Below are 26,849 nucleotides of genomic sequence, written 5' to 3'. Positions count from 1 at the left end.
CGCTGTGTCGACTGCTAGCTGGTGTGATGTCAGCGCCAACTCTAGGGAGAAAGCAGAATCTCACACTTTAGCTGGCTTGAAGGTCATTGAAATCAGTCTGGCTACATCAAAGGTACCGACGCGAAGTGTCCATTCTTTATAATCCCTATTCGCTGGTTACTCCTTCCTTTAGACATGCATCCTGATTGTGCTGTATTTTCAAAATTGTCTCATAATAATCTCTTTCTGTTATCTAACATTATTTGAAATATATTAACATTCTATGTATTTTAGCTTAATTCTGCTACACAGTTTGTATTTCAGTGTTTAATTAATAGTTCATAGTATTTTGTTGTTTAATTCGTAAATAACTCTTGTATACATGTAACTCTTATCTAAATCAAATTGTTGAATTCTTTGTAAGTTGAAACATATGTATGGGTATGTATACTTTTTGCTGGTTGAGTGGAAGAGAAGGCCTTATGGCCTTAACTCTGCCAGCAAAAATAAATCATTATTATTATTATTATTATTATTTGAGATTTATATTGCTGAAATTCAGAATTTTTCTTACAACATTAATTGTTCGAATGTTGTGTGTGTGCATGCGTGCGTGCACGCTCCAGGCTGAATTTTGCTAATCGATCTGTATAGATATGGACTCAGTCTTTGGACAGGCATTTACAGTACAGGTATTCAAACATAAGGAAACTTTGCCACATTTTCTGCCAGACAGACATGTGTTTGCATACGGTAGTGATCCAATCGGCAAATAAGTAACACTACTGGAAAACAAAGCTGTTTATATGTTATGGTGATGATACAGACGCAAAAAATTTATAAGAATGAGGGTTTCAAAGGGACCGTATTGTTCAGACTTTAAATTGCAGCAACAACAAATGACGAAACCCAGAATTCCATTGTTTCGCTTTCTCCAAAGATAAAAGAAAAATACATACATATATTTTAGTGTAGGCGTACTGGTTTATGCTTGGTATCTGTTATCTAGTTAAGTTTCGGGTTTTTATCTTTTTATTTCGTTTAACTGTCAAGTTAAATTCTGCTGTAATGATTTCAGATTGCTAAAATAAAATACAAAATATTTGAGTACAAATTGGCGTCCATGCATGGAACACTTCGAGAACAGCCAGTTTATAAATTTCAATAAGGACTTAAAAATTGCTGTAAACAAGTAAAATGGCTCACACTGTAACGTTTGAGACTTGCATTCTAAAGGTCCCAGATTTGAACTTTGTAGCTGATCAATCTGATTTTTTTTCATGGTTTTCCTCAGGTCACTAGGCCAAATATCGGACTGGAAATTTACATACCATGATTTATCACTGCCTTCATCACTAATATCATGCATATTGAAACAAAATCCAAATCAGTTAGGTACATGAACACAAGCAATCTATAACACATGACAATTGAAACAGAATCTTAACAATACTCAACAGACTACTGATATACCCAAAGATTCTACACACGCGATAGACATTGATGTTAAAGCATGTATAAATCAAGAACTAAACTGTTGTACCAGCAGTATTCTTGAATGTCTGTATATTCTAATTTTTTCTGCTTAACATCGGAAACAAGTTCTTTCCTATCACTGCATTCTGTACTATATTTACATTTCCCAATTAAACGTTGAAAACGACACTTTTATGAGTTCTTAAAAATCCTAAACTTTTGCTTGTCTAAAGTTCCAAAGATTTCAGGTATTTTTAAAAAAAATGTGAATTACAGTTTTTGACAATTATTGGGAATAGCAGAGTATGGGTATTTACCTATTTTTTTTTTGTTGATTATTGAATTTAATTTATTGTATAATAATTATAATTTCTATTGTAATGATTTATCATTTTTTATTTTTAATAAAATCAGTGACATTAACCTAAGGATGAATGATTTTGGAGTCATTAAACTTGTAAAATAGGGCGTGGAGTACATTTAATTACAGATTAAGTGCCATTTGAAATTAGTTCCAGTTCTCAAGTAAAATTCTGTGCTTTCCATACTGTTTCCTTGTCTAAATTTAAGATGTCAGACATGCAATAATATGCATCTTTTTATTTAATATTACATATTTTGTGATATGTTTATTTTTTCAAGATAATAGCTACAGTGAGCATGTAGTTATAGTTATTTGCCACCAGTCACACTAGTGATGCTCAGCTAACATGTTTTCATAGCCCTATTAACACACAGTCACCTTACTGTATGAATACCTATAGTGTGGTACTAATCCTTTCAACATTGAATTGAATGTTCCTGAGTTAGTTATGAATTTTTACAGATGAACTAAAGTGAACAGTTTCAAATATTTGAATTTAGAGATCATTCAGTAAAGTTGATATGAAAGTTTATTATAATTAGAGAAGAACAATTCGCTCCGGCACCAGGGTTTGAACCCACGTCCTTGGTTCTGTGCTCTAACCATTGAGCTATGCCGAAGTTCAATCCACAATACCAGATCGAATCCCCCTTTTCTAGCGTTTTTTTCCCTTTGTGGCCTTACTCCAAGTTCGATATGTATGTTGACATATATTGAGTCAACTGACATTATACAAGGAGAGCACTCAATTGAGTGACTTGGTGGCCGGGATTCCACAGTATACATATGCACCATTGGACGAAGAATCTACGTAAAGATTAATTTTTGATCTTACAGAATTTATCTGTTATAATAACAATTGTAATAGGATGCCAGAGCAAATTTTTCTCCTCTAATTACAATTGTTACTATAACAGATGAATTCTGTAGAACCAAAAATTTATCTTTACGTAGAAAGTTTATTACTTTTTTCTTACTTTATATATTTCACCATAACTGTAAAGAACTAATGATACCAGTACTCTGAAATTGTAACTGATCTTAATATCTTGTAGTCTTTTGTTTACAATGTTTGTTGCCTTTCAGGGAACTGTAGCAGCTGAGAAGGAGTGTGCTATTAAAGTAAATCGGCTTGGTGTTGATGAAAAGAAAACATTAAATTCTGTGCTGACATCATTGAGACTTCAAGCAAACTCTTTCTTGTTACAACGTCAAAAGAAAAAGAATGAAGATCTTAAGTCAGTTGTCCAAGGAGCACCCCGGTGTGTACTGGAGACAAAAGGAAAAGGTGTTCAAATGGATCAATTGATTCTAGATTCAGAACAACAATTGTCGGAAGTAATGAACATTCATGATATGAAGAAGGCTGATATTGCATCACAATTTCATGTACTTTCAAATGAAATACAAAATGCTATTGTTCTGTTTCCACAATTCTAAAACTTGAGGTTTGTCTGTAGTTGGTGATTGTGCATATATATATTACGTTCAATGTAGAGGAGACTTGACTCTGATCAGTGTACAGTTAATATTTCTCGGAATCTGTCTTTGCTGTTGTCTATAGTCCCAGTGACTTATGTCCTGCTAAGAACACACATCACGGAATAAATGTTTGTAAATAATATCCTTAACATTACTCTCCAGATTTCATTTTGAAAGATTCCAATAAGTCAAGTGCAAATTCAAAATTCTACACATTTAAATAGCAATTCATAACCATTATTTTATGCATGTAACATATTCAAACAAAACTTTTTTGCATTCCTGTTTAAATTATTTTTAACATGGTAATACAAGTCATACACGTATTTCATTAACAGTAGACTATTCACATACGCTTATTTCATCTTAACATGATATAATTACTTAATTTATTTCCAATTAAATATGCATATTTGTTATTTCATTTTAATTGTTACATGAAGTGTTTTACCGTTTTTTAATAAGATGAAGATTACAAATGTTTATAATATTTACATCAACTATCTATACTTTGATATTATGTAAACATCTTCACTACAATTTTAATGCAATGTGTTTTTCATAAGATATCTCTAGAGTCGCGCTCAAACTCCTGACATTTGCAGGTGTATCTGCTTATCGGCGATAGCCAATAGCGGCAGTGCTGTGTTGTAACATATGGGCTCGCAAATTCGCCATTCAGAAAGTCTTAAGATCAAATAACAAGTGCACTCGGAAAATTGGTATGTTGTAGGGACCCTGCATGTATATATGATGAATGTTTTATGTTTTCTGAACACACAGAAACAAAAATCACATTTCTACTCTCAGTGGTTCCAGTTTTATGGGTTAATACAGTAAAACTCCGATAAGATGCTGTTCAAGGGACCGCATGTAAACCGCATATTAACTGGGACTGCATATTAGGCGAGTATACAAATTTTGTCTTATATACAGTATCTATTAGCATTTTTCTTTATTGATATACATGATTCATAAAAGGTAATACAATATTACTCCATTATGTAATTACTGTACTGTACGTCAAAGACATTTACAATATGTACTGTACTAAAATATTTCGAAAAATGGTCATTTATAGTTGTTTGCCGTGTGCATGTTCTCCAAGTCCTCATGTTCACCACATTTCACTTTCCTGCGCTTACATCCTGACGACGTCGCAGCTGCAGTGATTGAGTCGCGATTTTTTGTTATTGTCCATAATGTCGATGATGGGATTTCTAATGAATCAGAGAATTGTTTCTGATTGAGAGTACTGTTTTCATCGTATTTTCGTATAACAATAATTGTAATCACACTCACAGGCACTTCAATGCTCTAAAAGACAACAGACTGACCAGCAAAGATTTCCATTCAATGGCCAAAATGTTTCATTGCTGAAAATTACATCGAAAATATTTCACAAAAATAGCATATTATGTGGGACTTGAATGCAACAAACAGGGTATTTTATAAAGGCATTATATATGAATCGTGGATTGCAGAAACAGCACATGTCACTATGTATGGCGTATTGACATGTGCTGTTTCTGCAATCCCCGATTCATATAAAATGTGCAGGCATATAATAACCGCAATTTTTGCAAGAATATGCTTTGACAGCATGGACATAATGCTATTTAGGGCCATGTCAGTTCATTTGTACAGAAAATCACTACTTCAAATTAAGCCTATCATTCAATTTATTTTATCACACTGTGCGTTTGTGTTATTCGACAACTTTATTAATCCTAATAAAAGTAAAACTATTACAAAAACTGATATAAACTCAGTGAGTATGATTGATTATTTACGTCTAACTCAACTAATTCTATATTTTGTGACTTTTAATTTCATTTGATGCAGTCTGATGACATTTATTACTATTATGATTATTATTATTATGATTATTATTATTATTATTATTATTATTATTATTATTATTATTAAGAATACTTCTGCATCTCCCTATCAAACCAATCTCGGGTAAATGGTCGTGCTCCACAGTTTTAAATCTACTGCCGCTGAGAGACAGAGATGAAGAGTGTAGTTGTGACAACATCGCGCTCACATATTACAGGCACTCGCGAAACGTCAGGAGGTTTGAGCGCAACCGTAATTATCAATGTCTGAAGATGCCATACTGAATGGCGAAAACGTTAACAATTTTTTAAAATATAATGTAAATTGATAATTGTATAATTTACATTAAAATAAGTCATATGACTGAATAACATTCGTTTTTAATTTGAATTACTCTCCAGACTTTCCACAGAAGTTTAGGTTGATCAGAGTACTTTAAATTAATGCAAAATAAAATTGCAGTATTAAACAGCGAATTTTTCCTGACCACTTAGGCAAAAAAAGAATTTACCAAAGTGCATAAGCAAATTTCGTAAAAAACCCTGATTCACTATTTCCCACAAAACCATGTGTTTCAAAATAACAGTTATTGGGTGTAATAAAAAAGCATTCAAAGGAGAATATACTCAGTGATAAAGATTAGGGACAGAGATGTCACAGAAGACTGAGCTTCTCCAGATCTCTAGATGTGAGAAAACCTGAAAGGTAGTGGTCTTTAACGCTAGGACCTACCTACTGTTACCTATAGCGGTCAAGTGACCATTTTTCGACATCGTCGTTTTTCGCCATTCTTGTAATTCATTATGTAGCATTATTAGACCAACGGACTCATAAACCAATTTGAACATTAATATTTGAGGAGAAAAATTCGCTCCGGCACCGGGGATCGAACCCGGGTCCTTGGTTCTACGTACCAAGCTCTCTGACCACTGAGCTACGCCGAATTCAAACCACAGCACCGGATCGAACCTTCCTCCTTCAGTGTTTCCCCTTGTGGCCTGACTCCAAATTAGGCATATATGTTGATGTGTATGTCTAGTGTCAACTGCCATTATACTAGGAGCGCACTCAGTTGAGTGACTTATTTGGCCGGGATTCCGCAGTTATGATGCACTGCTAGCTATGAGAATACTATAGATTTATTAATTTGTCCTACAGAATAACCTCTGTAATGTTGACAATTAATATTTGAGGAGAAAAATTCGCTCCGGCACCGGGGATCGAACCCGGATCCTTGGTTCTACGTACCAAGCGCTCTGACCACTGAGTTACGCCGAATATTCATCAAACCATTAAGAACCAAGCTATTTCTTCACGTGTGTGAAGAGATGGTAGTCACTACAAGTCAAATCCAGGCTGTACAGAGGATATCAAACACTTCCTGCTTGAACTGCTGAAGAGCTGAAAGGTGGTTAAAGTTCCAGGCAGCAAAGAAGAGATTTCAAAACTGGTTAAAAGATACTAAGTGCCTCAATTTGAAGGGCGACTATGTCGAAAAGAAGTGTAAGACTGTAGCTTCAAGTTGTTATAATGAAATGTTCTGTACCTGTATTTGCGCTTTTTTAATTACCAAACAGAGGTTAGTTTATGAATAGCCCTCGTAAACAGCTTATGTAAGCAATATCAAAAACACAGTGCTAATTTGTAATATTAATTAATTACCCACTGTTAGTATATGTATTACTAATTTTATTCACATGAATATTTTTAAGTAGATATGTAAATTACATATTGTCGTTGCACCTTCAAAATTAGTTATGTGTAAATATCTAAATTTTACAGGAGAGACAAAAAATTTAATAGAAACGAAATATATTAATTATTCTAAAGTAGATTTATTTTTCTCATAGTCTTACATTACTATACAAAGATTTACTGCAAAATAATTATATTACTGTAACTGTAATTAGCATTTACTTGTTTTATGAGAGACATGGCTGGTTTTGATTGTGTCTATTTCTTCACTTAGCTGAATTTGAGGTACAATACATGAGGTTTTACAGTCTCAAAATATAAAACAAATCATTGCACAATCCAAAATTATATGTGACTTTCAAACTTCATGATTTTTCTTACATTATAAGAGAGAGTTTCTTAAATCGTGAAAGAAATTAAACGACAAAAAAGATTAGCAAAGCCAGTTCATCTAAACTATTTTAGTTTAATATATTTAAGTATTTTTACACGTTACCTTTCCTTACAGTTTATTATTATTATTATTACTGCTGCTGCTGCTGCTGCTGCCGCCGCCGCTGCTGCCGCTGCCGCTGCTGCAAGTCTCACAAGGAGGGATTATCGATGGCAGGAGTTCGAACAAAATAATGCTATAAGGAAAAGTGGGCGATACAAAAGGTCACAAGCTAGCTTGAATGAATTTCAAGAGTACAGTCGGAAGAGAAAGGTCTTGCATTGTGATAGTTACATTGTGGTTTTAGTTTCAGTTCCACTGCATGCAAATACGTTTCGTGTTCCAAGTGCTTTTATTTTATTATACTGTATGTACTGATGGAGAGTTTCCCTCGCAGAGTTACGCATTCTGAAGGGAAGAAAATAATATACAATGTTAAATTCTGTCAGAATAAGAAGACGTCAGGACTGTTCATTCCTTTCAGCAGAGCAATGGAGCACGCGGCAAAGGCAGTGGGAAAGAGTATAAAGACTGTATATAATATAAAACAGGATATGGAAAAAGCACGTGCTAAAGGAACAAGAGTCTCAACTCTGCGATATGAAAGAAAATCTTACTGGATGAGTTTGACAAATGTGTTGTAAGAAGGAAATTTCAAGAATTTTACGAAGTCTATAAAGAAATTTCTACCATTCGAAAACTCCTTAAAGTTGTTAGAGACTAACTCCAGTTCACAGGGGCTTACACCACGTTTCGCACAATATTAAAGAAAATGGGCTTCAAATTTACTAAATTCAAAAGCAGTTGTGTATTGCTGACCGAACAGCAAGATATTGTAGTGCACAATGCCGCATACATTCCAGTCATTAGGCAAAATGAGAAAGGGCCCAAAATACCTTTGATTTATACAGATGAGACGTGGGTGCATACTAACTGTACTGTAAGTAAGTGTTGGAAACATGAAACTGTTATAGGCATTCTTCACATTCGAGCTTAACCGCAAGATTAATTATTTATTTATTTAACCTGGTAGAGATAAGGCCATCAGACCTTCTCTTCCCCTCTACCAGGGGATTACAACTACAATATTAAGAATACAATTACAATTATAATTACAATTAATATTGAATTTACAAATACAATAAAATCAAAGTACTAAAAGATTAACAGACTAATAAAAGCTAGACAGTTCATTGTAAAAATTAAGAAGAGAGAAAAATTTTTTTTATTAACTAAGTAAAAATTAAACCTACTCTACGCAGTAAGAAAATGCTTAATAAGTTTGCTTTTGAACGCTACTAAATTCCGACAGTCTCTGATGTCACTGGGTAGGGTATTCCACAAGCGCGAAAGCGAGATTGTGTATGATGATGAATACGATGATGTCTTACGTGTTGGTATGGCTAGTATGAGGCTATTTTGCGTGTGTGTGAAGAGATTATGAAATGATGACAGGTAACTGAAACGGGAGGCAAGGTAGGTAGGTGTAGAGGTGTGAAGGACTTAGAAAAGGAGAACAAGACAATGAAAATTTCTACGTTCATTAAGCCGTAGCCAGTTTAGAGTTTGGAAGGATGGGGTAATGTGGTCAGCACGACGGATATTGCAGACGAAGCGAACACAAGAATTATGGTGCATGCCAGGGGTGAAATGGGGCTTGCGAAAGGTGCCGAACTTATTTATGACTCGAAAACGAAACCTAATGGCTACCATCACGAAATTAATGGTGATAATTACAATAGGTGGCTTCAACACAAATTAATTCCAAATTTCTCGCAGGGAGTGATTGTTGTGTTCGATAATGTGTCATAACACACCATCCAAGAAAATCCAACCCCATCCACTTCTCATCACAAAACTGACAAACTCGCATGGCTAAGGAAAAACAACATTCAATGCACAGAAGATTTAATGAAAGCAGAACTATTGGAAATTGTTAAACGTTCAAAACCCCAACCCATTTATACAGCGGATAGAATTCTTCAGGACATTGGCTTTACTGTTCTTCGTCTCCTCCCCATCACTGATTTGTCACCTATTGAGCTAATCTGAGACATAATTAAGTAAAAAATTGCCAGCAGAAATATGAGAAGTGTGTCCTTTACCTCTCTCAGAGAGCTCACTAAACAACCCTCCAGTAACGAATATATTATGCAAATCTGACTTTCAGGTAGTAGCTCCCTGTAAAGTACGTTTGTATAATTTCAAGGAAAAATTGTTCTGGGGCCGGGTATCGATCCAGGGACCCTTGGCTTAGCGCACAAATGCTCTGCCGACTGAGCTACCCCAAGAACTATGCACGACACCATCACAATTTTTCCTTTATATCCGCACAACTCAAATGGACCTACAAGGCGCCAGAATCCAACTTTGAGTGCACACAAATTCTGTGTGACTTAAATTGTGGCTTCCTGTTAACATACCTCCAGTAACGAATATATTATGCAAATCTGGCTTTCAGGTAGTATCTCCCTGTAAAGGAGAAGAATTTTTCCTTGAAATTATTCAAACCTGCTTTACACGGAGCTACTACCTGAAAGCCAGATTTGCATAATAAATAATTATGTTCGTGATGAATAAACTGCAAAAGACAATTTTCTCTACTGTCTGATAATGTGAGGGGCCAAGAAAAGAGGGTATGTAAAAAATTCTTCGTGACAACTTTAAACATTGGTGATGAGATTGTAAGAACTGCTTTGGTCATAGGAAACGAGAATTGTAACTCCATAGAAGTGGGAAACAGAGGGAAAAACATGGGAATCAGAAATTCTTGTATCCAGATATTGTCCAGAAGTGTGCAATCATAATGACTCATTACCAAGGATAGAGTATTTGAAGTGTAGTTCTATTTACTGTGCTCAAAGTTCTAAAAAGAAAAGTAGAAATCCATTTGTAGTAAAGGAGCTTGTATCAGAGGACTTCGTAGATGTCAAGAAGCTTGCCCAGAGCATGGGAGATAACTTCACAATCAACTCTAATGGACAGAAGGTTGTTTGGCAAAATTTTAAAAAGTTATTGGAGCGAAAAAAAAAAATCCTTGGTAGATTGGATTCTATAATTTCTTACGCACAGAATGAGTGTGTTTTTATATGTAAACACCACAACGAAAAACAAGGAACAAACAGAAGCCAAGAGAATCGACACCTGTTTTGTAAAAGACCATCTAAGAAAGTCCAGGTATTTCAGGACTGAAGAAGAGGGATCTGCTGTAACTATGCCAGTCCAATCTCATTCCAAAGACTTGTGATGTATTCTACCAATCCCTCAAGACCAGGAAGAATGAGGACACTGTCAGTGATTCAGATTAAAATCTCCGTGTATGCTGTTGCTCTTATTGCAATGCCATTTTTTCAATTAAATATCTTAATTTAATAGTTTTATTGCAAAATTCACTATATCAATAAAATGATAATTCTTTTTCTCGCAGTATTATAAAATAACTTGACTTTTGACATTATTTGTGTTTATGTGTGTATGTTTTGTAAAATCATTATTTAACCTGATAGCTATTTAATTCTAATGTCTTTTTCGTGACAGTACATTTTTTTTCTAATTTAAGGTATGGTAAAGGTTGGTAATATTGTGATACGAGTAATATTGTAATAGTTCTTTTTGACAATATATTACAATTTTACTGAGCGAGAAAAGGACCGGTTTTGTGCAGCAACTTGTCCACGAACATTCCCTTAATATGTTGACGTAAAAAACCGATCTTCCTCTCGCTCAGTACAATTGTAATAAATTCTCAAAAAGAACTATCACAATATTACTCGTATCACAGTTTTATCAATATCTACCATATATGTTAACATGCTAAATGATTATATTATGTCCATGTCAGCAGAAGCATAATATGTATCTACTGATATATAATCATTGGAAGAGTTTGTATTCTAGATTACATTTTAATAAAACTCTTACATTGTAAGTTGCAGCATTAGTCTCTCATGAATCCGAAAATCAAAACTGCCATAATTCGAAATAAAATGTTAATTTCTTTAAAGTTACAGCATTATTGTAAAGCAACACTGCCACATTTCAACTTGCGGCTCTTATAACTTTTATTTCCACTTTTACCACCACGCACCCGATAACAATGTGACTTTTATATTCTTTAATTTACTCCACAACAATGAGTATACCACTCAACACAGCAACACAAAAGTGATTGTTGCACTTGCCGTTGAAGCCTCTTGGTTTGGAATCGCGTACACCTCAGGTAATTGTGTGAAATAATCCATGGCTACTAGCAGGTAGTGGTTCCCTCGATCCCTGGCAGGGAACGGTCCAGCAATGTTGATGGCGATTCTCTCAAAAGGAACTCCCACGTTGTACTGCTGTGTGGCTCCCTTGCTGCGTGTCCTTGATCCGCGACTGGCTGCGCATGTGTCGCACCTGCGGCACCACAGTTCTGTGTCGCTTCTCTGATGCAGCCAGTAGAACCTCTGCCTTAACTTGTCCAACGTCTTGCTGGCTCTCGGGTAGCCTCCAGTCACACCTGCATGAGTCTCACCAGCACCTTGCTCCTGGGCAGGATAAGTTCTATTCGGGTCCTACCATTGGGCGACTCCCAAATTCTCTTCAGGATCCCGTCCTTTAACCATCAAAGATTCCCACTGGGCCCTATAGCTCTTGTAAGTCGTGTTACAGTTGGCGATATCGGCCTGCACTGTCTCTGACCGGACTCCACATCACGCAGTAGCTGTCCAATGTTCGGGTCCTCCAACTGCTCCCTCCTTATGGCGGTGTTATCCCATCCTGGGCTCGGCTGGGCGGCGATTGCTCAGACCGCATAGGCACCAACCCGCTCTTCTACTTTCATGCAGTGTCTGCAGCCATCCGGGCATGCTCGTCATGATAGGGCATCAGCATTGGAATGTTTCTTTCCTTGGCAGTGTTTGGAGATGAAGTTGTATTCCTGCAAGCATTGGACCCAACGGGCAGTCTGCCCCTCCAGATTCTTGAAGCTCAATAGCCAGGTGAGTCCTCAGATGCCATACAAATATTTGTGGAAATACGTACGTCAGGGCTTCCACAATGGCAAGAAGTTCTCTATGGGTGACGCAATAGTTTCTTTCAGCCTTGGAGTGTGTTTGGCTGAAGTAGGCAATCACCCTCTGTTGCCCGTCATGTTCCTGAGAGAGTACTCCGCCGATGCCTGCGTTGCTAGCGTCCGTGTTGAGCGTGAACTTCCTTCCAGGGATGGCGTAGCCGAGTACAGGAGCAGTGCAGAGCAACTCTTTCAGCATTTGGAAGGATGACATCCTCCGCCTCATACTTCCATTGGAATTGTCGTTTCTCCTCAGTCAGGAGGGTTAAAGCTTGGCGATGTTGCCGTACCCAGCTACGAACTGCTACGAACATCAGTCTCTGGAATGTTGCCGGAGCATTGCAGAGACCAAACGGCATGACGGTGAACTACCATAGTTCCTGGCCTATAAAGAATGCCATTTTCTCCTTGTCTTCAGGATGTAACGCCACCTGCCAGTACCCTGACTTGAGATCCAAAGTTGAGAACCATTCTGTTCCTGCTATGAGTCCAAGGTGTCGTCAATTCGAGGAAGGGGAAAGCAGTCCTTGATGACGTCATTCAGTCTTCTGTACTCCACACAGAAACGCAGGTCCCCATTCTTCTTCTTCTTCACCAGCACTACAGTGATGATCAATGGCTGTTGGATTCCTCGATGACCCCACTTGCTTTCTTGCCCTTCAGTTGGTTGTCAATCTCCTTCTGTTTGGCTAGAGGGACACGTCGAGGAGATTGTCTGATTGGGCGAGCATTTCCGGTGTCGATGCGGTGCTGAACTTTCTCCGTTCTCCCTTAGTCATTTTCAGACAGACTGAACACATCCTGAAACTCTGCCAATAGATCGTGGACTTGTCTTCTTTCGCCTCTGCTTAGATTTTCCTCCAATTCCCGAGCCAGCTCTTTCAGTCATGGGTGCAGTTCTCAACGTGGTTGGTGATGCTCCTCGTTATTACCCAGAGACGTCACAGACACTACCGGCTCGATGCTACCTAGTACAGTTCCACTAGGCACCTCCTTGTCCCGATTGATGACATTCAGGACCTTCACGCGTACCACCTTCTGATTTGGAAGTAGGGATCTGGCCACATAAACCCCATCAATCGGAGTTACTTGCGAATCGAGGAGCAGGTTTCTCTTACGCTGTCAATCCAGTCGTGCTGTCACTACCATCTCGCAGTCTGCTGGGATTATCACTTGATTCTCCAAGGTGAGACTGCTGGCCATGTGTTGGTCTTCGACGTCCCTCAGGAACACTTCATCATGACCAAAACGGAGGATGCGGCGGCCGGACGTCCACCGTCGCGTCGAAGAGCAGCATGGCGTCGACTCCGGGGTCCAACAACGAAAGTTATCCAGCATTTGCTCATATTGGGTTGAGGGAAAACCTCGGAAAAAATCTCAACCAGGTAACTTGCCCCGACCGGGACTCGAACCTGGGCCACCTAGTTTCGCGGCTAGACGCGCTAACCGTTACTCTACAAGTGTGGACAAAAATTCAAATGTCTTGGAGCAACAGTAACAAATATAAATGACACTTGGGAGAAAATTAAACGCAGAATAAATATGAGAAATACCTCTTAATATTCGGTTGAGAAGCTTTTATCATCCAGTCTGCTGTCAAAAAATCGGAAAGTTAGAATCTATAAAAACAGTTATATTACCGGTTGTTCTGTATGGTTGTGAAACTTGGACTCTCATTCTGAGAGAGGAACAGAGGTTAAGAGTGTTTGAGAATAAGGTTCTTAGGAAAATATTTGGGCTAAGAGCGATGGAATTAGAGGAAAATGGAGGAAGGTACATAACTCAGAACTGCATGCATTGTATTCTTTACCTGACATAATTAGGAACATTAAATCCAGACATTTGAGATGGGCAGGGCATGTAGCACGTATGGGCGAATCCAGAAATGCATATAGAGTGTTAGTTGGGAGGCCAGAAGGAAAAAGACGTAGATTTGAAGATGATATTAAAATAGATTTGAGGGAGCTGGGACATGATGATAGAGACTGGATTGATCTTGCTCAGGATAGGATCTATGGCGGGCTTATGTGAGGGCGGCAATGAACCTCCGGGTTCCTTAAAAGCCATAAGTAAGTAAGTGAAAGATGCGAAAATGCCTTAAAGTGATTTCACGCCAAGACTTTGTTCCTAAAGCAACTCCCCATCTTCAGTCGTTTGTAGTTTACATTTCAGGGAAGAAGATTATTCTAATAATGGGAAATGTAGACTATTAAAACCAAATGTGCCAACAATATTCCCTCATTAACCTAGGTATAAAGTGTCAGATATCAGAAGACCATGACGAACAATTACTAAGACTGATCTCCCTCCGCCCAAGAAACGCAAATCTTTTAGTAATATTGGTTTTTCACTATTTGAACAAGATGTTCCGAGTGGCTCAGCATCAGTTAATGACATTCCCTTCTTGCCAGTTGAAAATGACCATAAAGTGACGCAAACAGACGTTGTCAACTTTATGGAGCTAAAAAGAAATAATTAACAGATTGCATGTGAAAATTAAACAACTTAATCAGGTGTTACAAGAGAAGCAAGATGAGATAACGAAAACAACCGAAAAACTCCAACTAATTGAAAGAGATCCGTTACATAAAGAACTGGAAAATGTAAGGAAAAAGGCCGATAAAGGCATTATTCATGGAACATTGATTCTAGATCAGCTGCTTAATCATCTAAAGAGAATACCAAACAAGAATATATCAGAAAATTTGTGTTCAGAAATTGAGCCATTACTGTGTAGATGCCCTCTCTTGCAATGCCAATTTGTGATGAAGACGGCCAAAAACGACTTGCTAATATCATTACTGTGAAATTTGTTAGGCCACTTCTAGATAATTTTGCAGCAGCTTTAACTGAAAAGCTTGTTCCTTCGAAGAATGCGGCTTATAACCCACTGAGTCGCAAAATCTTGAAACTATGATTCTTGAATCTGCAATATCAAGTGGAATGTATCAATGCAGTGAGTGAAATTATCAAACTTAGTACAAGTTATTGTAAATAATTACCCAAGTGATTACTTTGAAACATCGCAGTTTAGCCTAGGGGTGCTACTCAGTGAATGAACTACAAAATTACGCCTCTGTCTTCATGTTACGCAAACTGAACAGGTTACTATGTACTACCTTCCCTGCTTTTAAACTCTCGCTTTTACCATAATGAACAGAACTAAACATAATAATACTTATTATTTTCTTATTTATTACTTGTAAGTGTTATTATTACACTTTACTCATTTATTTTAATTCATATTGAGTATTTCTTCTGTGGACACCAGAGCTTGGCAGACAGTGCCTCGTGGTGGAATTGAGAAATTATCCAATTTCAAGAAAATATTACTATTGTCAAGGCCGTATACAAAAAAGCGAAGGGAACATTAAGTCGGCCGTGTTTTAAATTACGAAACACCCTACAATTAATATAGCCCCGTTTGAGGAAAACCACGTATAAACACTCCACGTTGTTGGTATCTTACTGTTATCATAATTCACACACTATCAACTCTGTAAATATATGCCAAACCTATTACAATCTGGTAGAAACGCCATCACAGTTAACGCAACAATGCCTTCTCACTCTCGCTTTCATGTATCCTCTCTCACTCCATGTAGCCTACTACTTCACAAACAGAGAAAGACTGTTATAAATACAAATAGCAAGCTTCGTTCGACTCTCAGTTGGTCCGATGTCACATCACAGCTAGAAACTTAAGATGTACATTCCTAATATCCGCCGGTATTTATCCAATCGTCTTCCTACTTTCTCACTTCATTATAACTACAATTCGGCTGCGCTCCTGCCTGTAGAGGTTATCGAACCCAGTTCGATTCCCGTTCTACTTCAATGCACTAACTTCTCAAACTTTCCACCTTCGCGATTCAATCGCGAATTCCCGCAATCAACAACCACGGTCACCACATCACAACAACAAGTCTGCTGGTAACTCTCACGCAGTTAAACCCGTCATCTACACATCCTTCCTACTCGAAGGTCTGCCCGCCACTGCCCAAAAATCTAAAAATTTATGCTCTCCCGAAATGAAAAAAAAAAAAAATTGATGCGCCCTCGGTCTAAACCAATCAAGAATCAAAGTCAAATCACGTGATACACTACTCGCTCCTTGTACGTGAGGAAAAGTAGAGCTATAATGGAAGAAAAAAACAAGTTACCTAAAGGAGAAAGCTATAATGGAAGAAAAAAACAAGTTACCTAAAGGAGAAAGTAAGACTGAAAATGGAGAGGAAGTAAGCCATCTATGAAGAGTAAGATGAACTAATACAAAAAAGAAAAGATAATAAGGATAGAAAGAAAAGAAAGAAATGGAAAAAAAAATAAAAGTAATACGCCAAAAATAAAACGGCACAGACTCCCCCCCCCCCGAAATTGGCGCAGTTCCTGAACAGAGCCAAACCCAGGACCAAAAATACTGCGTGGACAAAGTGAGCAACCAAACAGGAACAACCCCCCCCCCCGGGCATGTCCCACCGCATGCCCCGAGTTTCTGCATCGTTCTAGTGCACAACCAGCACTGATGCCACTGCTGCAAAATCCAGAGGGTCGAACATATATCGTCTAGGCTCCAAGCGTTCACGGGCTGAGCCGGTACGTCACCGTGCTCTCCCGCGACCCATTTGACCTTTCGGTATGGCTACAGTCCGTCGTAGTCATTCAAACCAACTAATTTCCTTCGATCCACAGCTCTCTACCACACATGGCGCAATCAGTAGAGAAATACACACAAAACGTAATCGGTGCAAATTATCCATACATAAGCAGTAACATCCTAAAAGAGACAGAAAAGAAGAAGAAAAGAAAAGAAATTAGGGAGAATGGAAGCTACAAAAGAAAAATGTCATGGAAGAGAAGAAGATGAAACATATAAGGAGCGAGAAGGAAAAGGTAAAGATAATTTCGCGGGTAAACGGCTCCCCCCTCAAAACAAATAGCCCGAGCTGTGATGGTGCAGAAAAACCAAACTAGAATGAAATAAACACTTAATAATACAGAACCAAAAACAAAGAAATACACAACAATACATCACTGTGGAAATAAATTAGATAATCCCAAGGTGAGTGAAAGCAATTGAACAATACAAACTTCTAAGTAATGCCTTTAAACTTGCTTTGACATATAGCAGTTCTCATATTATAGTCTTTCCAACCATGTTAACACTTCCTCTTCACCATATACGTAAGTATTTTAGTCTTCACTGTCTATATATAATACAAGAAAGTACACACTTCTTCACAATTTACGTCAGAACACAGTTTTCATAACACCGTCCACACATTATACAACAATGTACAAACTTCTTCTTGGCTTATATTAGTAAGTGTCACTGTACTGCTTAATGCGCCTTACTAGTAATATAACTAAAGCTCCCTAGTAGCTCACATAAAACTTTATGGAAAAATCGTCTGTAGTGACAGAATAATCAGAACTACTACCCAGATCTGCTGTCACCACAAAACCCCGTCTGCAATGTCCGTTAGCCGTTCGTTATAAACAAATCCCTGGAACGGCGAAACCGACCAGACCCATTACACACATCATAACCTTTTCCCCCTTTTAACAATCCTTAGGGAGAAAAGGTGTCCATTTTAGAAGATTCTTACTTCATGCATGGACTTGCAGTGGCGTTATTCTGACGCGATCACCACACAGGTATTTCCCCACGGGGAAAAACCCCTAACCATGTGACTGGTGGCGAGCACTCCCCACTTTCTTCAGCTGAGAAACGTGGACACGGATAGAGTCTCCCTGGGGACCACACAATTTAACTGTGGAGAGGAGAATCAAAAGACGAGATGCGGAAAGGTCCCCTATACCTGTATGCCAACTTGCTAGAGACACCTTTATCCCGACTACTAATAGGGTGGTCTAGTAAAAACACTTCATCCCCTACCGCAAAAGGAACAACTAAACGGGAGTGATTGTATCTATCTGCTCGCCGCAGAAAATCAAACCGTAGATTCCGTCTAGCCTTATTCCACAGCCGTCGCAAAGAGGCGGGATCAGGAGAATCTGGCAACAGGTCGCTGAGAGACCATAAGTTACCAAGTGGAGAATTGGGCATATACCCCATCATCAAAACGAACGGTACCTGTTTATGTGCCTCATGACGTGCCGTATTAAAAGCAAATTGCAGCCAAAACAACTGGGAATCCAACAAAGCCTCTTTCTCGGCATGATAAGCAATTAAAGCCGATCGCAAATTTCTGTTAACCCTCTCAGCTTGAGAAGGATTGGAGTAGTATGGGACAGTGGTGAAATGAGAAATACCCGCATCGAAACAAAACTTCTTAAATTCCCTAGACACAAATTGGGGACCATTGACGGAAACCAAAAACTCCGGACATCCAAAAGAAGCAATAATATGCTTCAACGCGGATAGTAAAGTACTAGTAGTGGCTTCCCGCAGAGGAAATAGCCAACAAAATTTCGAGAAGGCATCGACCACAAGTCAAAATGTAAGTATTCCCCAACTTAGAGCGGGGAAAACTCCCCACAAAATCGACAAACAACTTCTGCATGGGTCGCTCTGCCAACGATGAAGCCAGCTGTCTATATTTGGTCCTCAAGGCCGGTTTACTCAAACCGCAAATGTTGCACTTTTTCACATATAACGAGACTTGATTAGCCATGCCCTTCTAGGTAAACTGTTCTCTGATTTTCACCAGGGTTTTATAAATACCTAAATACCCCCCTGGGGGCGAATCATGGTAAAACTTCAAAACAGCGGGAACCAATTCATTAGGTAATACTACCTTTAACTTCTGGTCACATTTGGTGAGGTAACAGAGAATATCTTCCCTCAAGGTATACGGTGCCATATCAAGACCTTGCTGGATACTTTCGCGGATGGAACCTAGTTCACGATCCCGGCATTGAGCCTCTTTAACCCCTTGAAACAAAAGTGCCACTTTACTTAACACTGGGAGAGCAATCGGAGGGGCACCATGTACCAAGGGAACAGCATTACCCTGTTAATCAAACATGCGAGATAGTGTCAGCCACAACGTTCTGCGTTCCCCTAACGTGTTCAACACGGAAACGAAAGGCAGAAATCCTCAGGGCCCACCTGGCCAAACGCTCAGACTTGTGTGGACGCGCCAAAACCCAACTTAACGCCTGATTGTCAGCCTGCAAAATAAACTCACTATGCTCCAAATACAACCTGAATTTCTCCACCCCGAATAACACCCCGAAGCTTCTAATTCGTACACGGAAAACTTCCTTTCCTGGTCAGTCAATGTACGAGATGCATAGGCCACCGCACGCAAATGACCCTCAAAATCCTGCAGCAAAACTGCGGCTACAGCACTGCCACACGCATCCGTCAGCAAAACAAAATTCTTAAGGAAATCCGCCATGGCCAAAACCGATGGACTAGCAATAGCTTGCTTAAGAGCTAGAAAAGCAACCTCCTGTTCCTGATCCCAACAAAATTTGACTCCCTTTTTACGCAACCGATTCAAGGGTGCCGCCAACTCAGAAAACTTGGGGATAAACTTAGGAAAAAAAATTACCATACTCACATAACCAGCCACCGCCTTAACATTCTTGGGAGGGGGGAAATTCCTAATAGACAAGGTACGTTCAGGATCGATACTAACTCCCTCTTGCCTGACCAGATGCCCAAGAAATTTCAAGGAACTCGCCGCAAAAATCACCTTCGCCGTCTTAACAGTAAGACCTGCTCCCCTGAGCCTATCCAACACTTCCTTGACATGACTCAAATGTTCCTCAAAACTCTCGGAATAGACAACCAAATCGTCCAAGTAATGATACAAATACTTAAACTTAACATCAGAAAAAATCGAGTCCAACAAACACGTTAAGACCTGAGCGCCCGTGGCAATACCAAAAGGTACTCTACAAAATTCATATAGATTCCAGTCAGTGGCGAAAGCTGTATAACGACGTGAGTCCTTGAGCGGTATCTGATGATAGGCACTATTGAGGTCAAAGGTGGTGAAACATTTGGCCCCGCTGAACCAATGAAAAGCAGCATGTATGTCAGGGAGGGGGACTGATTCGATGCTCATCTTGCTATTAAGCACCCGAAAATCCACAACCGGCCTAAAATCCCCTTCCTTTTTCGGGACTAGAAATATAGGCGAGGAATAGTTGGATTTGGAAAGTCTAATGATTCTCTTATCTAGCATTTCTTGAATCTTCTTCTTCATACATTGCATGCGAGGCGGAGAAAGTCGGTAAGGAGGTAGACGAACCGGTTCGTGATCAGTCAAAATAATTTCATGCTCTACCAAAGTGGTCAACACCAATCAATTACACAGCACATCCGAATATTCAGGGATAAGTAGTCGCACCTGATCCGCATGATCTATACTTAAATGGCCCAAATCAACCTCTTTACTATCCTGCTCGGTCAATTGGAAAAAAGGATCCGCCGACGCTCCAACAGGGAGTAGCTCGGGTAGCTTCAACTGATCTCCAAAAGGGAACTTGTTCAATGGTGAGAACTTAGAAAAAATTCCTTCAGAGAAATATCGACCATCAGTCCAGTCTTAGCCATGAAATCAGTACCTAAAATGGCAAGACAAACCAAATCTTCAACCACACCGAAATTAAATTTCCACACGAATTGCCCAATCTGGACTCTCAAATTGACGCTACCAGATACAGAAAACGACTGAGAAATAGCCGAAAACAATTTCACCGCCCCGGTGTAATATCCCATCCTTTCTCTCGTCCTAATTCCGCTCTAACTAAAGAGACCACACTACCCGTGTCCAACAATACCTCAACAAGCTCTTTGCCTAACTGCACAACGATAACCGGACACTGACCATGAGTAGCTGCACATATACCACTGGACATCATCGCTAGAGAAAAATTTCTCCGTTTAGCGTTATTCGTGTTCTTAGAACCCGACCTTAGTCATTGTGATGAAGAAACCGACTCTTCACTCGTCCTTTTTCCTTGCATGGCTCTGCCCCGCTGGCGAAATGCCCTGCTCTGTTACAAACAAAACACCTATTGCCTTGTTCAGAAACGGTGGATCTAGTTGGGGTAGTTCCAGCCAAGACACAACCATCTAGTATCGCCTGACTCCGCACACATAGCGCGTCTAGTTGTAGAAAATTATGCGGCCGATCGGCGCCCACATACTGAGCCCTTACTTCGGGATCACGAGCCCCTGACAACACAGCATCCACTATTTGCCTCTCCGAAAGCCCAGCTACAAAAACTTTTTCAATGAGCTTTAACTCTTCGATGTATTCAAGCAGAGTCTCACTGTCACTTTGTTTGCGGTAGAAATATACCCCGAACAGAAGATGACGAGTCTTGTCAGGTATGAACTCGCTCAAAATACACTTATGAAAATTAAGTAAGGTTTTTTCATCTTCAATGGCCGCCAAAACTCTCTTAGTTAGTACTCCGTTGGCAAAAGGGAAAATCAGATGCAATAACGAGACCTCTTCCAGATGAAAAGCCCGACAGATATCCTTAAGCTGCACCAGCACCCTCAAAAAATGCATGACCGCCTGTGCACTTTTGATAGAGAAAACCATCCCTTTCTTTAAAATCGATTCAAAAGGATTAGGCATATTTGAAAACATCAAATTTAGATAGTCCTTCTTACTGCCCAAATTTGAAACTTTTACGGAGGTTTGAGCTTTAGTGGCCACCTCTGTGCCCTACGTCTGATCTCTCGTAATATCCTGATTTGAAACCTGACTCTCTTGGCTGCTACCTTTTTTCAAACCCGCTAGCTCAGTTTTCACTACACCCAACCTCTGCAATTTTCTCAAATTTTTCTCAATCCACGGCTTCCAAATTAACCTCAAGTATATCTTTGAGTCGTAACTCCCAATGTAGCACTTTATTCCATATTCTTCTTAAACGATCTTTCTAGAAATTCAACTTCAATTCTTGCAAAACTTTCAAAAAGGACTCTACGATCTCTGTCCATTTGAACAGTTCGTTAGCAATACAGTATTGGGGATATTTTCGCGGAGTCTGCTTAGATACGAAACCAGGTTCCCTAGCTTTGGCTAGGAGAGTAGTGACATCCGCGTTTGAGTCGACCTCCGCCCCACGCGCTCTCAGCTCGTATAACAACTCGTCTTTACGAAGTGTGTGACGCCACCAGCTACGTGTCCATCATGAAACATAAAATAAAACAGAACAACAGAAACTCAATTACCTCGTCTCTGAGATTCCAAACGCCGATCATAACCACGCGACTGGCTACCACTGTAATGGCCTGGGTCTGGTTATTCAAATAATTTGTTAATAATATGTAGTAAACAATATTTCCAACCAACGAATAACCCCGCCATGGAACGTTATGATCGGGATGGCAATCTCTTTGTTGAGGTGATTGAGGAAAAACACATAATATAAACTTAAATTCCCTCAAAGGAACGTTTATTAACCATGCAACAGTAAAAATGTCTGTACTGCGTCGTCACACTAAAATTCCAATCCCTGGTAATTTACTCTTTAAATAAATTAGTTGTTACTTTCCATTCAATGACCTGGTGTTCGTCAAAACTAGGGCTAGTAATGCCATCTGTTTTCTCTAAAGGAAAACATGAGTAATAAATATTGAAAATCAAACTTGTCTTCCACAACATAACTTTAAATTACGAAACACCCTACATTTAATATAGCCCCGTTTGAGGAAAACCACGTATAAACACTCCACGTTGTTGGTATCTTACTGTTATCATAATTCACACATAATCAACTCTGTAAATATACGCCAAACCTGTTACAATCTGGTAGAAACGCCATCACAGTTAACGCAACAATGCCTTCTCACTCTCGCTTTCATGTATCCTACTACTTCACAAACAGAGAAAGACTGTTATAAATACAAATAACAGGCCTCGTTGGTCCGATGTCACATCACAGCTAGAAACTTAAGATGTACATTCCTAATATCCGCCGGTATTTATCCAATCGTCTTCCTACTTTCTCACTTCATTATAACTTCAATTCGGCTGCGCTCCTGCCTGTAGAGATTATTGAACCCAGTTCGATTCCCGTTCTACTTCAATGCACTAACTTCTCGAACTTTCCACCTTCGCGATTCAATCGTGAATTCCCGCAATCAACAACCACGGTCACCACATCACAACTGCTCGTAAGTCTGCCGGTAACTCTCACGCAGCTAAACCCGTCATCTACACATCCTTCCTACTCGAAGGTCTGCCCGCCACTGCCCAAACATCTAAAAATTTATGCTCCCCCGAAATGAAAAAAAAAAATTGATACGCCCTCGGTCTAAACCAATCAAGAATCAAAGTCAAATCACGTGATACACTACTCGCTCCTTGTACGTGAGGAAAAGTAGAGCTATAATGGAAGAAAAAAACAAGTTATCTAAAGGAGAAAGTAAGACTGAAAATGGAGAGGAAGTAAGCCATCTATGAAGAGTAAGATGAACTAATACAAAAAATAAAAGATAATAAGGATAGAAAGAAAAAAAGAAATGGAAAAGAAATAAAAGTAATATGCCGAAAATAAAACGGCACACTGCAACAATGGATATTCCACTCAACACAGAAACACAAAAGTTATTGCACTCCACACGACGACAATGACAATGCATGACGTGTATTATTGACAAGAACAACAATGTACTCCTAATTTCAATTAATGTTCACAATGCACTTTGTGCAGAACAAAACTGTCAGTTCTCAGTTCGCTTGCCTTGGATAGTTCTTCTAGCTCACTGTTCAAGTTCACTGCACGTCGACCTCTGGTCTTCCGGACTGTGTCGCACTCGCCTAGTGGACACTGCCACAGTTACAGACTCACTCAAGTTCACTGCACGTCGAACCCAAGTTTTCCAGATGCGGTTCTACTGCACGTCGAACCCAGGTCTTCCAGATGCGGTTCTACTGTACGTCGAACTCCGGTCTTCCGGATGCGGTTCCACTGCACGTTGAACCCCGGTCTTCCAGATGCTCTCGAAGGTTGGCTTCTTTTCTCGCTCGAAGACTCAATCTTGAGTCTTGAAGACTCAAGACTGAATTCCGAAGACTGCCTAACGACTGTTCTGTCTGCACTCACGGTGTTATTTATTAAACCACATGTTCTTGAGTCTTCGGTTCGCGTGCCTTTCAGAATCTTCGAGAGAAGCCTGGTTCGAGATGCTTCCTTACTTTCTCCGCTTCGCGCCGTCACAGTAGTTCTCTTCCCCTTGCGCCATACCGCGCTAGCGTCAGGGGTTCGTGTTTCCATTTCCCCGCGCGTTCCTTCTCACGAGATGCGCAAGCAACTCCCTGACGCCACGAGAATATTCCTGCATGGCGCTACAATATTTAAGAAATAACAATGAAAACTGCCACATTTTGTGATGCAACAGTGTTGTGCTTTGAATACGACAGGTCAAACTACCATAGCAATAAATTCTCACGAATCTGCAGAACGTTCCAAACTTCTAACATATCTTGTGATACGATATGATATGATATGATATGATATGATATGATATGATATGATATGATATGATATGATATGATATGATATGATATATATTTCGTCACAGCACTTCTTTACATGTAATGGTGTACCTCACTTTTCTGTGTCCGGTGCCACCATTAACATATTATTACAATAACACCTTATTTGCAGTACACGTCTACACAAATATTCCCAATTACACTACCTTTTTTTTTTTTAACTTGGTCAATCTCCCCCACAGTATTTCTCCTAAATTTCAATTGCTATTCTCTATGTGTTCATTAATCCTAATATATCTAATATTATATACCCCTTTCACACCCTCCTTTTCCTCTAACTACTTTTCACTAAAATCTAAATTTCAATTTTTCTCTATAAATTATCATATTGAATTATTTGTCCTATATGTTCTTTGACCTTTTATTCATTTACTGTTCCAACGTTCAAATGTTAGTACCGTAGTTTCCCCTAACTATTGTCCACATTTGTCACAGTTTTCTTTGTATATTCAATACTATTCATCCAGATTAAGTGAAATTTTGGCTTCTGACACCTGTACGTTTATATTAAATAAATATTGACATACGTATATGTGTTTGAAATTATTTAATTATTAGTGTTGAAAAAATAATACGCATTGGTACATAGTTGTATTCTGAGTTGCCCAACTATGGTCCACTCAAATGTTCATGCTTGAAAGCATGAATCGACTATAGCTGCAGCTGTAATTATTCGTAAATCAATACATTGAGTTTCTAATTTAAAGGTAGAAACATAATCTAGCACAGTAATATTAAAAATAAATGAAAAATACATGAATTATTTTTATTAATACACATTGCATAAACACTCACTAAACAAGTGAAATCTGAAAGTCATTTTTCTGCAGTAATGAACAACTACACTCACCGGCAAAAAAACCGGGTCACCTAAAGTTTCTCAATTTTTTATGAGGCGAGAATCAGAAAACCCTTTATGAAATGAAGAAAACATTGCTTCCCAGAAAAAAAAAAAAACTTACAAATTATATCAATTTTCTTCCAAATGTTCAACTGATTTTGTGGCCATCCAGATGTTGCTAATAGCGGGTATTGCCTCCCCGTGACTGTATGACTGTTACCATTCGCCGATTCAAACCTTCGATCAGATTCTGGATGTCAGTCTGGTCGATTCTATTCCATTCTTTACTTAGAACATTTCGGAGCTGCTGTCAGTTGCTGTGAACTCGCTTCCATAGCATTTCCCACACATGTTCAATAGGAAATAACTACTGAAGCTTTCCTGGCGACGTGATAATTCGAAATTTTCTCGGGCTTCCAGCCAGGTCATAAGTTGGTGATCCACCGACGTTTCGAGGATGTTCATCTTCCTCATCTTCAGGGTTAAGTGATATCTGAGGGTCCTTGAAAAAAAAATCGAAAAATTGAAAGAGAACTGGGAGGAAAAATTTTAAAAGGTACGCAAAACGCGTCCTTGCAAGGGGTTGGGGGCTGTACAAAACTAAATATGTGAGCTCCAAGCCTGTTGGCCACTAGTCTCACTCGGGGTTACGCTGCTCCACTGAAGGAACACTAGAAAATTTTGAAGGGGAAGCCAAAATTGGACGTAATCTCTTAGGTACCACATACGCGAGGGGGACTGAGATTTGATCAAGTGATCACGGAAAGGGAAGAGGAAGAGCTGGCTGGTGATTGCCGTTAGGATGGCAAGACGCTGTCATCTGTTGTTCGATGACAATGCATGTGAAGGCCGTCGGAAGAAGCGTCGTGAACTCTAAATCTGCAATTTGAGAGGTCCCTGTCCTTTCAATTGCGACTAATTGAGTGACCTCCTATATTTAATAGACAATTTATATATGTTCTGAACTAGGGCATACGTCGTTTATAATAAAGGGGAATATACAGAGTGTTCCGCTTATAAGTATAACAAAAGAAATAGCTATAACTTCTGAATTAATACAAGTATATAGTTGAAACCAACTGCTACAAAGAATGAAAACTGGGAATTTTTGTTACCTTATGTTCCATAAACCTCAACATGGCTTCCATTGGTGGCACGGGAAATATCCAACCGGTATTCAACCTCGACCC

General features: G+C 39.1%; 1 protein-coding gene across 5 annotated transcripts in view; it reads left to right on the top strand.

Moving 5' to 3' along the window:
• The window catches only part of LOC138705052 (tubulin epsilon and delta complex protein 1-like), a 46,227-nt gene extending 42,815 nt beyond the window's left edge, over nucleotides 1-3,412 (top strand). For 4 of the 5 annotated variants that reach the window (XM_069833627.1, XM_069833626.1, XM_069833624.1 and 1 more), the window contains one exon: nucleotides 2,906-3,412. In XM_069833627.1, coding sequence (XP_069689728.1) covers nucleotides 2,906-2,922 — 17 coding nt within the window. In that variant the 3' untranslated portion in view covers nucleotides 2,923-3,412. Of the gene's footprint in view, nucleotides 1-18; nucleotides 113-2,905 lie in introns of all 5 variants that reach the window. The other variant, XR_011333564.1, reaches the window with a different exon arrangement.
• Nucleotides 3,413-26,849: the final 23,437 nt, after the last annotated feature.

This window comes from Periplaneta americana, chromosome 8 (genome assembly GCF_040183065.1).
Source record: "Periplaneta americana isolate PAMFEO1 chromosome 8, P.americana_PAMFEO1_priV1, whole genome shotgun sequence".
Classification (NCBI taxonomy): domain Eukaryota; kingdom Metazoa; phylum Arthropoda; class Insecta; order Blattodea; family Blattidae; genus Periplaneta; species Periplaneta americana.
This window is presented reverse-complemented; position numbering and strand designations above follow the sequence as displayed.